Below are 15674 nucleotides of genomic sequence, written 5' to 3'. Positions count from 1 at the left end.
CATTCTAGCCTGGGCAAGAGTGAGACTCCATCTCAAGAAAAAAAAAAGAAAAAACAAAACAAAACAAAAAAGTTCATTCCATTGTTTTCTGTTGTCTTCTGGCCTACAGGACTTCTGACAAATTGGTTGTCTTTCTTTTTTTTTATTTTTTGAGACAGAGTTTTGCTTTTGTTGCCCAGGCTGAAGTGCAATGGCACGACCTCGGCTCACCTCAACCTCCCTCCGCTTCCCAGGTTCAAGCGATTCTCCTGCCTCAGCCTGCCTCAGCTGGGACTACAGGCATGTGCCACCACACCCGGCTAATTTTGTATTTTTTAGTAGAGACAGGATTTCACCATATTGGCCAGGTTGGTCTCCAACTCCTGACCTCAGGTGATCCGCCCACCTTGGTCTCCCAAAGTGCTGGGATTACAGGCATGAGCCACGGCGCCCATCCAGGCTTTCCTTCTTATCTTTGTTACTCTACACAAAATGTGCTTTGGTGTGGTTTTCTTAATGTTTCTATTGTTTGGAATTTGTTAATTTTGTCTGTACATAATTTTCACCAAATCTGGAAATTTTTTGGTTTTATTTAAATATTTTTTGTCTCTGCTCTCCCACTCTTTCTTTCTGAAACTCTACTTGTACGTTTGGTAGACCACCTGGTATTTCCTGCAGCTCTACAAAGCATTCTTCAATTAATAAATGTAGGTCATTTTTCTCTGTGCTTTGTTTTAGATAGTTTCTTTTGTCGTGTCCGCAAGTTTAGTCTTTTTTTTTTTTTTTTTGAGACGGAGTCTCGCTCTGTCGCCCAGGCTGGAGTGCCGTGGCCGGATCTCAGCTCACTGCAAGCTCCGCCTCCCAGGTTCACGCCATTCTCCTGTCTCAGCCTCCCGAGTAGCTGGGACTACAGGCACCCGCCACTTCGCCCGGCTAGTTTTTTGTATTTTTTAGTGGAGACGGGGTTTCACCATGTTAGCCAGGATGGTCTCGATCTCCTGACCTCGTGATCCGCCCGTCTCGGCCTCCCAAAGTGCTGGGATTACAGGCTTGACCTACCGCGCCCGGCCAAGTTTAGTCTTTTTTTTTCCTTCTATATTATCTAATCTGCTGTTAATCTCATCTGGTGTAAATATCTGAGATATTTTTCATCTCTATAAGTTTTCATTTGGGCCTTTATATATCTTCTTTTTCTCTCCTCATCACATCATGTTTTTCTTTAAATCCTTAATCATATGTATAAGATGTATAGTAGCTACATTAAAGTTCTTCTTTTTTTGGTTGAGATGGGGTCTTGCTATATTGCCCAGGTTGGAAATGAACTCCTGGACGTAAGTGATCCTCCCGCCTCAGCCTCCCAAAGTGCTGGGATTACAGGTGTGAGCCCCCATACCTGGCTTAAGGTTCTTTTCTATTCTTTTTTTTTTTTTTTCCTGAGACAGAGTTTCGCTCTTGTTGCCCAGGCTGGAGTACAATGACATGATCTTGGCTCACTGCAACCTCTGCCTCCCGAATTCAAGTGATTCTCCTGCCTTAGCCTCCCGAGTAGCTGGGATCACAGGCACCTGCCACCATGCCTGGCTAATTTTTTGTATTTTTCGTGGAGACAGGGTTTCACCATGTTGGACAGGCTGGTCTCGAACTCCAGACCTCAGGTTATCCACCTGCCTGGGCCTCCCAAAGTTCTGAGATTACAGGCATGAGCCACTGTGCCAGGCTGGTTCTTTTCTATTCTATTTTGCTGTCATTCTGGGGTTTTTTCCTATTGATTGATTACCCCTCCTCGGCTTACTGGTCATGTAAGTTGGTATTTTTGCACACTTGATAATTACTGATTAAATGCAAGGCTTTGTGACTTATTTTTCTGGGTAACAGGTTTTGTTTGAAGGATGCTCCTTTATTCCATTAAAGGGTATTTGGTGTTAGTGTGGTGCACAATTAAGTAACTTGCTGATCAGTTTGACTCTTCCAAGGCTTGCTTTATACTTTGTTATGGAGGCTCCAGAATAGTTTTTATTCTGAGACTAAATTAGTCCCACTACTCTTCACATTGGCTGGTGGGAATACAAATCATGAATTTTGTGAATTATTCAGTCAACTGCTTTCTGAAGGTTCCATCTTGGGCTTTGTGGAGTTTCATCTCATTCATGCACAGATTATTATATAGGCAAAAAACCAAGGGGCTCTCTGTAGATCTCTGTGCACTTCCAACATTTTCAGCACTTTGCCTTACTCTTCTCAGACTGTCATCTCTGTCTCTAGTCAGTAAGGTTGGCAGTTTCTGTTTCGGTTCTCTTTCCCTTGCTATAGCTAGGAACTGTGACTAAGCAGTAAGCCAGGGCAACTGTAGGGATCACCTTGTTTTTTCCCCTTCTCTCAGAGATAACAGTCCCATGTTGCCTGTTGTTTGATGTCAAAAACTGTGGTTTCATATATTTTATCTAATTTTCTCACTGTTTATGGCAGGAGGGCAATTCCTGCGGCAGTTAATCTTTCATGGGCGGGAGGAGAATACTCTAGCAGCTAACATTTATGGAATACCTGGTGGGTGTCAGGTCCTGTTCTAACCACGTTACATACATCTCTTTCAAAACAACAAAGCTGTGAGGGAAGTACTGATACCTTTGTTTTGCAGACAAGAAACCTGAGGCTCTGCAGGATTAAGTAACTAGCCCAAAATACAATTATTGGTACAATAAGAGGTAGAAATAGGTGTCACATCACAGTAGCCTAAGCTCTAAACCACTGTACAATGATTATATTGTACCTCTGAAGAGGGAAGACTGAAAAAGTCAAGGGGTAAGGAGGGTTTTTGGCATATAATAAGATAAAGCAAGAGCCAAGGGCAGCAAATAATTTGAACAGACATTTTTCATAAGAAAATAAACAAATGGCTGGGCACAGTGACTCACACCTATGATTCCAGCAGTTTGGGAGGCCAAGGCAGGAGGATCACTTCAGCCTGGGAATTAGAGACCAGACTGGGCAATGTAGCAAGACTCCATCTCTACTAAAAAAAATAAGCCAGGCATGATAGCACATGCCTGTAGTCCCAGCTATGCAGGAAGCTTAGATGGGAGAACTGCTTGGGCCCAGGAGGATGAGGCTGCAATGAGCCATGATCATGCCACTGCACTCCAGCCTGACTGACAAAGCAAGACCCTTTCTTAAAAACAAATAAAAAAAAAAGAAAAGAAAAAAAAAGCACAAGAAAAGATACTCAACATCGTTAGTCACCAGGGGAAAGCAAATCAAAATGACACAATGAGATACTACTTCACAGCCACTGTGATGGCTGTAACAAAAAAGACAAAGGACAAGTGTTGGCAAGAATGTGGAAAATTCCCTCACACATTGCTGGTGGGATTGTAAAATACTGCAGCTACTTTAAAATATAGTCTGGCAGTTCCTCAAAAGGTTAAAAGTAGAATTCTCATATGCCCTAGACAATTCCACTCCTACATATATATATATATACTCAATAGAAATGCAACCATAAATTCACACAAAAAAACTGTACACAAATGTTCACAGTAGCACTATTCATAATAGCCAAATGTGGAGGCAACCCAAAAGTCCATCAACTGGTGAATAAACAAAATGTAGTATATCCAAAAAAGGAGTATTATTTGGCAATGCAAAGGAATGATGGTTCACATGTGCTAAAATACAGATGAAACTTTAAAACATTACACTAAGTGAAAAGGGCTAGTCACAGAAGGCATAACAAAGTGTGAAGCAAGCCTTGGAAGAATCAAACTGTTTAGCAAGTTACTTAGCTATGCACTAGACATAATAGTGTATGATTTTTTTTTTTTTTTTTGAGATGAAGTCTTGCTCTGTTGCCTAGGCTGGAGTACAGCGGTATGATTTCAGCTCACTGCAACCTCCATCTCCCAGGTTCAAGTGACTCTCCTGCCTCAGCCTTTCGAGTAGCTGGGATTACAGGCACACACCACCACGCCTGGCTAATTTTTGTATTTTTAGTAGAGACGGGGTTTCACCATATTGGCCAGGCTGGTCTTGAACTCCTGACCTTGGGATCCGCCCGCCTTGGTCTCCCAAAGTGCTGGGATTACAGGCGTGAGCCATGGCGCCTGGCCGATTCTATTTTTATGATATGTCCAGAATAGGCAAATCTACAGAGACAAAAAGCAGACTACTTGTTAAAATAGCATTAGTCTAAAAAAAAGAGAGAAAAGCGGACTAGCGGATGCCAAGGGCTGAGGAGGAACGGGGAGTGATAATAGGTATGGGTTGTCAGGTGGGGTGTGGGGTGATGAAAATGGAATTAGATAATGGTGATGGCTGTACAACCTTTTAGATTTACTTTATTTAATTAATTAATTGATTTTTAGGCAGGTCTCACTCTGCTGTCCAGGCTGGAATGCAGTGGCATGATCACAGCTTACTATAACCTCATACTCTGAGCTGAGGTGATCCTCCTGCCTCAGCCTCCTGAGTAGCTATGACTACAAGCATGTGCCACCATGTCTAGCTAGCTAATTTTATTTTATTTTGTAGAGATGGGGTCTTGCTGTGTTGCCCAGACTGGTCTCAAACCCCCGGCCTCAAGTGATCCTCCTATCTCAACCTCTCAAAGTGCTGGAATTACAGGCATGAGCCACCACACTAAGCCTTGTACACATTAAAAGGGGTGAATTTTATGGTATGTGAATTATACCTCAATAAAGATGTTATTTAAAAAAAACACAGGTACGGTGGCTCATGCCTGTGATTCCCAGCACTCTGAGAGGTCGAGGAAGATCTCTTGAGCCTAGGAGGTCAAGGGTGCAGTAAGCTGTGATTGTGCTGCTGCATTCCAACCTGGGTGACAGAGCGAGAACCTGCCTTAAAACAAAAACAAAAACAAAACAAAACAAGGGAAAATTAATAACCTTTCTTGTCCTGTTTCAGCCTTCCTAGGCTAAGTATTTGCCATTTTAAGATCTTACAATACAACAAAGTTGAATGAAGCCAAGTAGCTAAAGAGAGACATAAGCCCATTCCTGCCTCAATTTTCAAATCCCACAACACCAAGGACATACCTCCAGGTTACCTTTCGAGCTGCACAGGACAATGTTTACTTACCACTGCGTGGCCGGCTTTTCCTGAGCCGGTAACAGTCAAGGCAGACCCCAAATCCACATTTGCGACAAACCCAGTGGATGTTGAAGAGAGTTGTTTCACACACATCACACATCTCCCGTACACCACGCACAGCTCGCTTCCATGCCACTTTCTCTGGTGGAAAGACGGAACAGAATTGGCATTGATCATCCTGACCAATAGCAAAAGACCCCAGACCCACTGATTCCCTACTCAAGTTATTTTGTTCAGCAATAAAACTCAAAGATTCATGAAGTCTGTGTTTCTATAATTGTAGGAGAAACTGGCCGGGCGCGGTGGCTCAAGCCTGTAATCCCAGAACTTTGGGAGGCCAAGACGGGCGGATCACGAGGTCAGGAGATCGAGACCATCCTGGCTAACACGGTGAAACCCCGTCTCTACTAAAAAATACAAAAAACTAGCTGGGCGAGGTGGCGGGCGCCTGTAGTCCCGGCTACTCGGGAGGCTGAGGCAGGAGAATGGTGTAAAAACCCGGGAGGCGGAGCTTGCAGTGAGCTGAGATCCGGCCACTGCACTCCACCCTGGGCGACACAGCGAGACTCCGTCTCAAAAAAAAAAAAAAAAAAAAAAAAAAAAAAAATTGTAGGAGAAACTAAATACAAGAATTTCTAGTATTTCTGAACAAACTTACTTATAATTTTTTTTTTCTTTTTTGAGATGGAGTCTTGCCCTGCCGCCCAGGCTAGAGTGCAATGGCACAATCTTGGCTCACTGCAACCTCCGCCTCCCGGGTTCAAACGATTCTCCTGCCTCAGCCTCCCAAGTAGCTGGGATTACAGGCACCCGCCACCAAGCCCAGCTAATTTTTTATTTTTAGTAGAGACGGGGTTTCACCATGTTGGTTAGGCTAGTCTCGAACTCCTGACCTCATGATCCGCCTGCCTCTGCCTCCCAAAGTTCTGAGATTACAGGCGTGAGCCACTGTGCCTGGCTGGAATTGAAAAATTTTTAACTGGGGGAGTTTCAAAATAAGAGGTTTCCTCTCTTGAAATTTAGAATATAGGGCCAGGCACGGTGGCTCACGCCTGTAATCCCAGCACGCTGGGAGGCCGATGCAGGCGGATCACGAGGTCAGGAGATTGAGACCATCCTGGCTAACACAGTGAAACCCTGTCTCTACTAAAAATACAAAAAATTAGCTGGGCGTGGTGGTGGGTGCCTGTAGTCCCAGCTACTCAGGAGGCTGAGGCAGGAGAACGGTGTGAACCCAGGAGGTGGAGGTTGCAGTGAGCTGAGATCGCACCACTGCACTCCAGCCTGGGCGACAGAGTGAGACTCCGTCTCAAAAAAAAAAAAAAAACGAAATTTACGATATAATTTCACAGTATAATTTTTCTTAGTCTGGAAAATAGGGCATAGTATCTTACAGACATGGAAATATTTGAAATGTATGAATAATGTGCGTTCTAGGTATGAAACATGGCACCTAGTAGCACACCATCTATTTACAAACCATACAGCTTATTAATAGAAATTGGTTCAAAGCTAACTGAAAATATTCAGAATGAAGCAAACCCAAATGGGAATTTAAATGGATGTTATGGCTGTTGTGCTACAAAAATGAAAGGCAAGCAGAGAAGGAGATTTTGGTTTGTTAATTGCCAAAGACTGAAAGAATGAGGTCTGCTGGATATAGTTAAGGTCTCAACTACAAGTTGCTACAAAGAGAAGTCTTATCGGTCTTAATTCATTCATAGAAAATGCCATCTGCCACTGTCCCCAATCCTCCCTTTAAGTGAAAGAAAATAGAAGTTTTTCACTAGGAGCACCTGGAAGACAAGTGAGAAGGTGACTTACGGTGCGGCTCCACCATCATCATGGCCTCCTTCTCAGACATTACGAGCTGGCAGAACTGGTCCCCAACATTGGCCAGGATGTATTTTGAGGTCTCTAGATCTATCCCTTCTGCTAGGGAGGAAGAGGGAATCCACAGGTTCATGGCATCAGGGTCACTTTGCTGGGGGCTTAGAAACCCCTCCACACGGAGTACCCCCTTTCGAGTGAAGATCAACCTGAGACATGATCAAATACATGGTAAATCGCAGTAGCAATGCAAACTAACACACACCTAAACTGAGACAACAGGAATCAGACTAAGAATTTTCACCAAAGTTGACCAAAACAGTATGCATTCTCTGCTAACAGTAAAGCTTGTTAACATAACATTTAATAGGTTTAGATTCTTTAAAAAGTTGTCCCAGAGTTGCTCTTAGTTTTTCCATTTACCTGTTTTACACCTGCACCCATACTGCTGAATGTGACCAGAGAAAAACACAGACCCACTTTCCAGTTGTTTTTTTTTTTAAGACAGAGTCTTGCTCTGTCACCCAGGCTGGAGTGCCGTGGCATGATCTTGGCTCACTGCAACCTCCACCTCCCGGGTTCGATAAATTCTCCTGCCTCAGCCTCTTGAGTAGCTGGGACTACAGGTGCAAGCCACCATGCCCAGCTAATTTTTGTATTTTTAGTAGAGACAGGGTTTCACCACATTGCCCAGGCTGGTCTTGAACTACTGACGTCAAGTAATCTGCCTGCCTTGGCCTTCCAAAGTGCTGGGATTACAGGCGTGAACCACACCACTCCCGGCCAACACAGAGCCACTTTCCTTGTAACTATTTTTTGGAGACAAAGTTGCGCTCTGTCATCCAGGCTGGAGCACAGTGGTGCCATCAGAGCTCACTGCAGCCTTGACCTCCTGGGCTCAAACAATCCTGCCACCTCAGCTTCCCAAGTAGCTGGGATTACAGGCACATGCCACCACATCCAGCTAATTTTTTATTTTTTTATTTTTTTTTGGGACAGAGTGTCGCTCTGCCACCCAGGCTGGAGTGCAGTGGCATGATCTCGGCTCACTGCAAGCTCCTCCTCTGGGGTTCATGCCATTCTCCCGCCTCAGCCTCCCCAGTAGCTGGGACTACTAGCCTGACACCACGTGCAGCTAATTTTTTGTATTTTTAGTAGAGACGAGGTTTCACCGTGTTAAGCCAGGATGGTCTCGATCTCCTGACCTCGTGATCCGCCTGCCTCAGCCTCCCAAAGTGCTGGAATTACAGGCGTGAGCCACTGCACCCGGCCTAATTTTTCATTTTTTAAAACTGTTTGTAGAGACAGGGTCTTGCCATGTTGCCCAGGCCAATCTCAAATACCTGGGCTTAAGCGATCCGCCCACCTCGGCCTTCCAAAGTGTCCGGATTATAGGCATGAGCCACTGTGCCCGGACTTTTAACACTTTAAATTCACGTCTGCCTACCTCAGGTGAGTCCTTAATACTGCCTGACAGTCATGATACAGTTTCTTGGTACACTCCCTCTCCTAGATGCCTATTTTCATACCTTCCTTCTATTCATACCTCCAATATTACTTCCCCCGTGACGACCTTGCTTTCTATTCCACTGAGGAAACAGGAGCCAGAAGACAACTTCCACAAGCTCACACCATGACACTACCACACTTACCTGCAACTTGGCCCACATATTCCGTATGATTTCCTGCTGCTCTGAACCAGCAAAGGCCAGTATCTCCTGCTACATCCTATCACTTTTCCGCAACCCAAAGACATTTATCCACTAAATCTCTCCTCTCTTTTCAGTATCATCTATTTTCTTCTCTATCAGATCACTGTTGCCAGCATATAAATTCACTCCGGCCGGGCGCGGTGGCTCAAGCCTGTAATCCCAGCACTTTGGGAGGCCGAGGTGGGTGGATCACGAGGTCAGGAGATCGAGACCATCCTGGCTAACACGTGAAACCCCGTCTCTACTAAAAAAATACAAAAATTAGCCGGGAGCAGTGGCGGGCGCCTGTAGTCCCAGCTACTCGGGAGGCTGAGGCAGGAGAATGGCGTGAACCCGGGAGGTGGAGCTTGCAGTGAGCTGAGATCCGGCCACTGCACTCCAGCCTGGGGGACAGAGCGAGACTCCGTCTCAAAAAAAAAAAAAAAAAAAAAATAAATAAATAAATAAATAAATTCACTCCAATTTCTACCACAAAAATCCTCTCAAGCCATACCCTCCCTCCATTTATCTGCTTGAGCAAAGTTTCTCTGAAGAGCTGTCTATACTCGACCAGGCGCGGTGACTCATGCCTGTAATCCCAGCACTTTGGGAGGCCGAGGTGGGTGGATCATGAGGTCAGGAGATTGAGACCATCCTGGCTAACACGGTGAAATCTCATCTCTACTAAAAATACAAAAAATTAGCCAAGCGTGGTAGCGGGCGCCTGTAGTCCCAGCTACTCGGCTGAGGCAGGAGAATGGCACGAACCCAGGAGGCAGAGCTTGCAGTGAGCTGAGATTGTGCCACTGCACTCCAGCCTGGGCGACAGAGCGAGACTCCATCTCAAAAAAAAAAAAAAAAAAAAAAAAAAAAAAGAGTTGTCTATACTCATTGCCATCGGTTCCTTTCCCTCAAATTTTCTTCCCTACAATCAGGCACTTCCCCTACCAATCTACCAAAACTATTTTGATAAGGTAATTCTACCTTGCTAAATCAGTCACTTCTAGTTCATATGTAACATGACCTGTCAGCAACATTTTTATTTTTTTATTAAAAATTGTTTTGTGCCGGGCACGGTGGCTCACACCTACAATCCCAGCACTTTGGGAGGCTGAGGCAAGCGGATAACCTCAGGTTAGGAGTTCAAGACCAGCATGGCCAACGTGGTGAAACCCTATCTCTACCAAAAATACAAAAAATTAGCCGAGCGTGGTGGCGCGCACATGTAATCCCAGCTACTCAGGAGACTGAGGCAGCAGAATCGCTTGAACCCAGGAGGCGGAGGTTGCAGTGAGCCAAGACCACGCCAGCCTGGGCAACAGGGCAAGACTCCATCTCAAAAAAAAAAAAAATTATTATTATTATTACTATTTTTGTAGAGACAGGGTCTCACTACGTTGTTCAGGATGATCTCAAACTGCTGGCCTCAAGTGATCCTTCAACCTTAGCCTCCCAAAGTCCTGGGATTGGATTACAAGCGTGAGCTATCGCCCCCATCCAAGTAGCAACATTTGACACAGTTCATTATTCCTTCCTGGAAACACTTTCTTTAGTGTCTTCTGGGATACTTCACTGCCTAGTTTTCCTGCTATTTCACTAGCTGTTCTTTTTCAGTCTCCTTTACTAGTTGCTTCCATCTTTCTCACCTCTAAAATCGGAGAGTACCAGAGTTTGGTCCCCGGACTGCTATTCTTCTTTATCCTCTGATCTCACTTACATTGATAGCTTTAAATACCTGGTGATATCCAAATGTATATCTTCAGTAGGACCCCTTCCCTTAACTCTAGAGCTGTATCTCCAGCTGCCTTCTCAGTATCTCACCTTTGAAAATCTAACAGGCATCTCAAATTTAACACGGCCAAGTTAAAACTCCCCCTTTTCCTCCCCAAACCTGCTTTTCCCTAAAGAATCTCTTTATCAGTAAATGGCAATCTCATTCTTCCTGTTTTTAGGCCAAAAGACATACCTAGAAGCAGACATAGAATCATCCTTAGGTCCTTTCTTTCATACTTCACATCTAATTCATCAGAAAATTATGTCTGCTCTATCTTCAACCACTTCTCATCATGTCCATCACTATCTCCCTGGGCCAGGCCCCATCATTTCTCACTTGGATAATTCCAACAGCCTCCTAACTTCTCTGCTTCTGCCCTTGCCTCTATATAACCTATTCTCAAGAAGGTGGCCAAAGTGGCCTTTTAAAACATTAATCAGTGTCACTCATCAGTTCAAGGCCTCCAATGACTTCTCATCAGAGTAAAAACCAAGGCCTTTGGAATAGCCTTTTAAAATGTGGACCCACCATTAACTCATTCACCTCAACTCCTTTTCCTTCTTTGCTTATTCTATTTTAGCAACCTAACTTTATGGACACACCAGAAACATTCCAGCTTTGGGATGGCTGCAACTGTCTGGAATACCTGTCACAGTATGGTGTACTCCTTCACCTCCTGCAGACTGTTCTTCAACTCTCACTTTCTCAAATCATCTTGTTTAAAACTGTAGCCTCTCTAGCCTCCTCACACTTCAATCCTCTTTCCTTATTTTTCTCGTAGTTATTATCAGCTGACATATCATTTTTTATTTTTCTTTTAGAGAGAGCCTTGCATTGCTTCTAAGGCTGGTGTGCAGTGGTACAATCAAGGCTCAATGCAGCCTCGACCTCCCGGGCTCAAGTGATCCTCCCACCTCAGCCTCCTGAGTAGCTGGAATTACAGGTGTGTGCTACCACACTCGGCTAATTTTTAAAATTTTTCTGTAGAGACAAGGTCTCACTATGTTGCCCATGCTGGTCTCAAGTGATCCTTCTGCTTCAGCCTCCCAAAGTGCTGGAATTAAAGGTGTGTAATCATGCTTGGCCTTTTTCCTTATTTACTGTCTGCCTCCCCAACCTTCTGAGGGCTGAAATGTGATTTTTTTGTTGTTCACTGCTGAACACTCAATGGCCAGAGCAAGGGTTAGCACACATTAAATGCTCAATAAACATTTGCTAAGTGAATCCATACCATATTGATAAACCATTTAGATTTACTTTAAAATTAAAGATTCTTGAAAGGTCACTCAGAAGAAACTCCCCTTCTAAGTTTATCAAGCAGAAGAAAAGTAACTAAAGAGATGTTGTTTGGTAAAAGCAGATGATATTCCCAGATTTTCATCAGTTATATCTACTTCAAAGATGTTTCACATTATCTCCAAATCTTATTTCCCCTTCTTTTTAACATGATTCAAGTTACTCTAGCACTGAGGAGGAATAAGCAGTCAGGCAGATCCATAATATGAAATGCAGTCCTTCTGCTTATAATAGTGGTTTCAAATAGAACCAACCTAAGTTAGGAATAACTCAGGGAATAGCACAGGGCTACAGCTAACACTGCTCAATTTCAATTCTCCAAGGACAAAACCACATGTCATTTTACAATCCAAACAACTAAGTGACTACTATGCCAGAGCCTCTTCACAGACGCTGAGAGCAAAGGAGTTGAGGAAAGCAAAGACCAAGACGATGAAACATGTTTATAGACTTTTAGAGAGAGAGTGGAAGTTATGTGTCACTAGTGAAAAGTGGCAAATGAGGAAAACAGGAGTCTGGGTACCTCCGGAAGTGAAAGAAACGGCAGGCTACAGTGGAATCATCTTGCTCCTGTTCCTTAAACTTCCGGTACCGCTCCAGGCGGCATTCACGACACTTGTGCAGATGAGGTGCCACGTTGATGCATGACCCATCCTGCAGGAAGGGCTCTCCAGATTGCTTCAGCTTCTTCACTTTGCTTACATCTTTCAGCACTGACTGGCCAACTGTGGCAAGGGGAAGAGAAGAAAAGTTTGTCATGGGGTGTAAACAGGAACCAATAGCATGATTCTTTTGGGGACAGACATTTGTCCTGACCTGGGTTGCTACTTCTTTCCCTGCTTCGGCATGTACCCATTATGTCCATCCTTGAAAGGAAGGGAAAGCAAGGAGCAAAGAAGCTTCCATTGGGAGCTAAGAACCATGCAGAACTTGTGGGAAGTGCCACACTAAGGCGAAACAACTTTGCATATGGGTGTGAAAAACACAAGGAGGCAGAATATAGCCATCACCTGCCTCTAGTCTCTCACAATATGGCTATTCTGTTCATCAGGACCTCTTGAGCTCCCACAACATAGCAATTCCTATTGAAAACAGCCGCTTTTACCACAAGACTTTGTTTTACATGCTTCTGGATCATAACCTCACACCACAGAAGTTAATGGATTTTGATAGAGCTGTTAAAATCCTTATGTAGGTTTCAGAGAGAAGCAAACTGAGGGGTGATTCTCTCTGCTTCATCACGTCTACAAATGTCTGCTATGTGGGAATGGATACCAGTTCCCAGTAACCCCTCTGAAGTAAAGAGGATGAGCCAAAGTGAAGTAAAAAGGGATGAGACAAACGCAAAGAAATAGTTCCTGACCAAAAATAACCGACTGCCAAGGAAGATCAAGAGTCCTCCTTTGGGGGATTATCATTATATGGGACAGATACCCCTCTTACAGTGCTGGTTTAGATGCAATCCTGCCCTGAACCAGGTCTGACGAGGGGCCTCTGCCAGGTCCTCTTGGCTCTGTAATTCTATGAGATTACAGAACTTTCCATCAAAGTGAGGGCCTCTGCTGCACAAGAACACAACAGGCATTTGAGCCCAGTGCCAGAGCAAAGCCCAAATACAGCCCCAGCAGGATCACCTTTCAGGGGGGCGGTCCGAGGCCGGCCCTTGGGGGCCTGCTTCCCTTTGCTTTTGCCCAGCAACAGCTCAGCACTGCGCTCCCCATTGGGGCCCAGCTTCCCCATCAGGTGCTCCGGAATCCCCTTCAGGCCTGTCTTAGCCTGCAGCTGTTCCTCAGAGTCACTCAAATCTGACAGGTCACTGTTGGTGCTGGAGTCCGAGTCCTGTCTGCAAGCCAAGCTTCGCTCATCCAGTGAGAACCTTTTCACAGCTTCAAAAGGAGCTTTGTTCTCCTGTGAAAAATCTGCCGGGGAGGACAGAAAGCCGCCTGAGTGCCTGCCAAAGACGTTACTAAAGGTTTTGAGGAGAGGATTGTCCTGCTGCCCAGGGCCCACAGTTGGCCTCTCCTCTGTGGGGCTGGAGGAGAGAGTTGGCATCTCAATGGGCTGAGTGAGGCTGCTGGTGGGCGAGCTGGAGCGGCCATTCCCCATGGCAGAGAGGCTTGGGCCCCCAGTGGTAAGAGCTGAGCCCAGAACACCAGATACTAGCTTGGAGGAGTCAGTTGTAATGAAGAGGGGTTTCTTCTTTGCTAAAGATGCCGAATCTGCAGAGGAGTGAGACTCGGGCCAGCTGGGTGCCACCTTGGAGGTGACAGTGGTAGCAGAAGAGGAGCTACCTGATGCCTGAGATGCAAAACTGCTGAAAGGGCTGTGTTCAACTTTCTCCACAAATGCCAGGAAAGGATTAGAAGGCTCTTCTCGGGACAATTTGGGGGGCTGTAAAAATAGATTTTCATGATTCTCTGGGGTACGGGTATTTAGGAGGCTCCGTGGGAAGGCTGGAGTGAGGGTGGGCATGGACTCTGCAGGCACTTTCCGGTCCACAGAGCTGCCAGCCTTAGAGCCTGGCTTAGTGTCTGCTCCAAGAACGGATCTGCCTTTACATAGGCCTGAGCTCAGGCTCTCAAGGCTTTGTTTGAATGAGTCCCGACTAGAAGAATCATCTGCCAAACTCTCTGAAACAGTAGTGAAGTAGTTACTGGTAGGTAAAGTTTGGGACATGCATTGAAAAAACAAGTTTTTGGAGAGATCAGTGTCTTTCTGAGCCTCTTGTGCAGAGCTACAGCCAAAAGAGAAGCCCAAAGGTTTGTTCTCTGTGGCTAGAACACCATTAGACTGGCTCCTTCCACTTCCAAAAGTCAAAGGTTGCGATGAACTAGGGAGAGGTGCTCCAAATCCAGAAGAGGCCAGAATAGAATTTCTTGAATTCTGAAAGGAAGATAGTCTGAATTAGTGATGCTGGCTTCTTATGACTATCTAATGATCTCTTTCTTGGACCTCACTATCACCATATCAGCATTTCTTGGGGGTCAATCAACTTTTCTCTTTTACAATTCCATGGATCTTCTCTTATAACTGGAGTTCACCAGCAGTGGGAAGAAATCTGCCACAGACTACACTGAGGGTATCTTTAGCAAGGTGAACCAGAGATAGCAGGATGTCATTCATCCTGCCATTCCCTTGGTTGTTATCCAATTGGTTGTCACAGTGCTAGAAGGCCATGTAGCCTTTTTGGCATGCATTTGGAAGTGGAGAGCTCCTCTAAGGAATTGGAGAGAAGGGTTCCTGAATAGACACCAGCTTTTACAGTGACCCCTGTAGTATTAAAATATATCTCAATGACCTTGGGAACTACTGTTAAAGTTTTGATTTATTTGGGCTACTGTAAAATTGCCCATTTTACAAAAAATGGCTTTAATCCTAGGACAAGCCTACTGCACATTAAAGAAAAGTGTTCTCCTCATTAATCTTAAAGTCCACAACATGGACCCTTTTGGATTTTGGCATCTATTTATGGGTTCAAGTCAACCTACGAGTTGAATATCTACTTCAATTAATGTTAGACATACAGATGCTAAAATTAAAGAAAGCAAGCTATTTACCAAGACCTTTGTTATAATTAGAATCTAATAAGAAACCAAGAGGATAAATGTATATACTGACAATATCCCAAAAAAAGCTTTCAGCGTAACTGAAGAATGAAATAATAAAACACTATCCTTTCCTTCTTTTACCTTCAAAATGTTAACTTCTGCTTGTGAATGACTGTATAAAGAATGGGGCCTGGTGTAATTCCAGCACTTTGGGAGGCCGACGTGGGTGGATCACGAGGTCTGGAGTTCGAGACCATCCTGGCCAACATGGTGAAACCCTGTCTCTACTAAAAACACAAAAAATGAGCCGAGCATGGTGGCACGTGGCTGTAGTCCCAGCTACTCGGGAGGCTGAGGCAGGAGAATTGCTTGAACCCGGGAGGCAGAGGTTGCAGTGAACCCAGATCGCGCCATTGCACTCCAGCCTGGCGACAGAGCAAGACTCCGTCTCAA

At 44.8% G+C, this 15674-nt stretch overlaps 1 protein-coding gene across 3 annotated transcripts in view; it reads right to left on the bottom strand.

Annotated features, from left to right (window-relative positions):
• Positions 1–15674, bottom strand: part of KDM3B (lysine demethylase 3B) — an 86665-nt gene that overhangs the window by 33032 nt on the left and 37959 nt on the right. For 2 of the 3 annotated variants that reach the window (XM_005557901.4, XM_005557903.4), the window contains 4 exons: positions 13308–14556; positions 12197–12398; positions 6907–7121; positions 5071–5223 (listed from right to left, as the gene is read on the bottom strand). In XM_005557901.4, coding sequence (XP_005557958.1) covers positions 5071–5223; positions 6907–7121; positions 12197–12398; positions 13308–14556 — 1819 coding nt within the window. Of the gene's footprint in view, positions 1–5070; positions 5224–6906; positions 7122–12196; positions 12399–13307; positions 14557–15362; positions 15476–15674 lie in introns of those variants that run through there. The other variant, XM_073994357.1, reaches the window with a different exon arrangement.

This window comes from Macaca fascicularis, chromosome 6, assembly GCF_037993035.2.
Source record: "Macaca fascicularis isolate 582-1 chromosome 6, T2T-MFA8v1.1".
In the NCBI taxonomy this organism is placed as follows: domain Eukaryota; kingdom Metazoa; phylum Chordata; class Mammalia; order Primates; family Cercopithecidae; genus Macaca; species Macaca fascicularis.
This window is presented reverse-complemented; position numbering and strand designations above follow the sequence as displayed.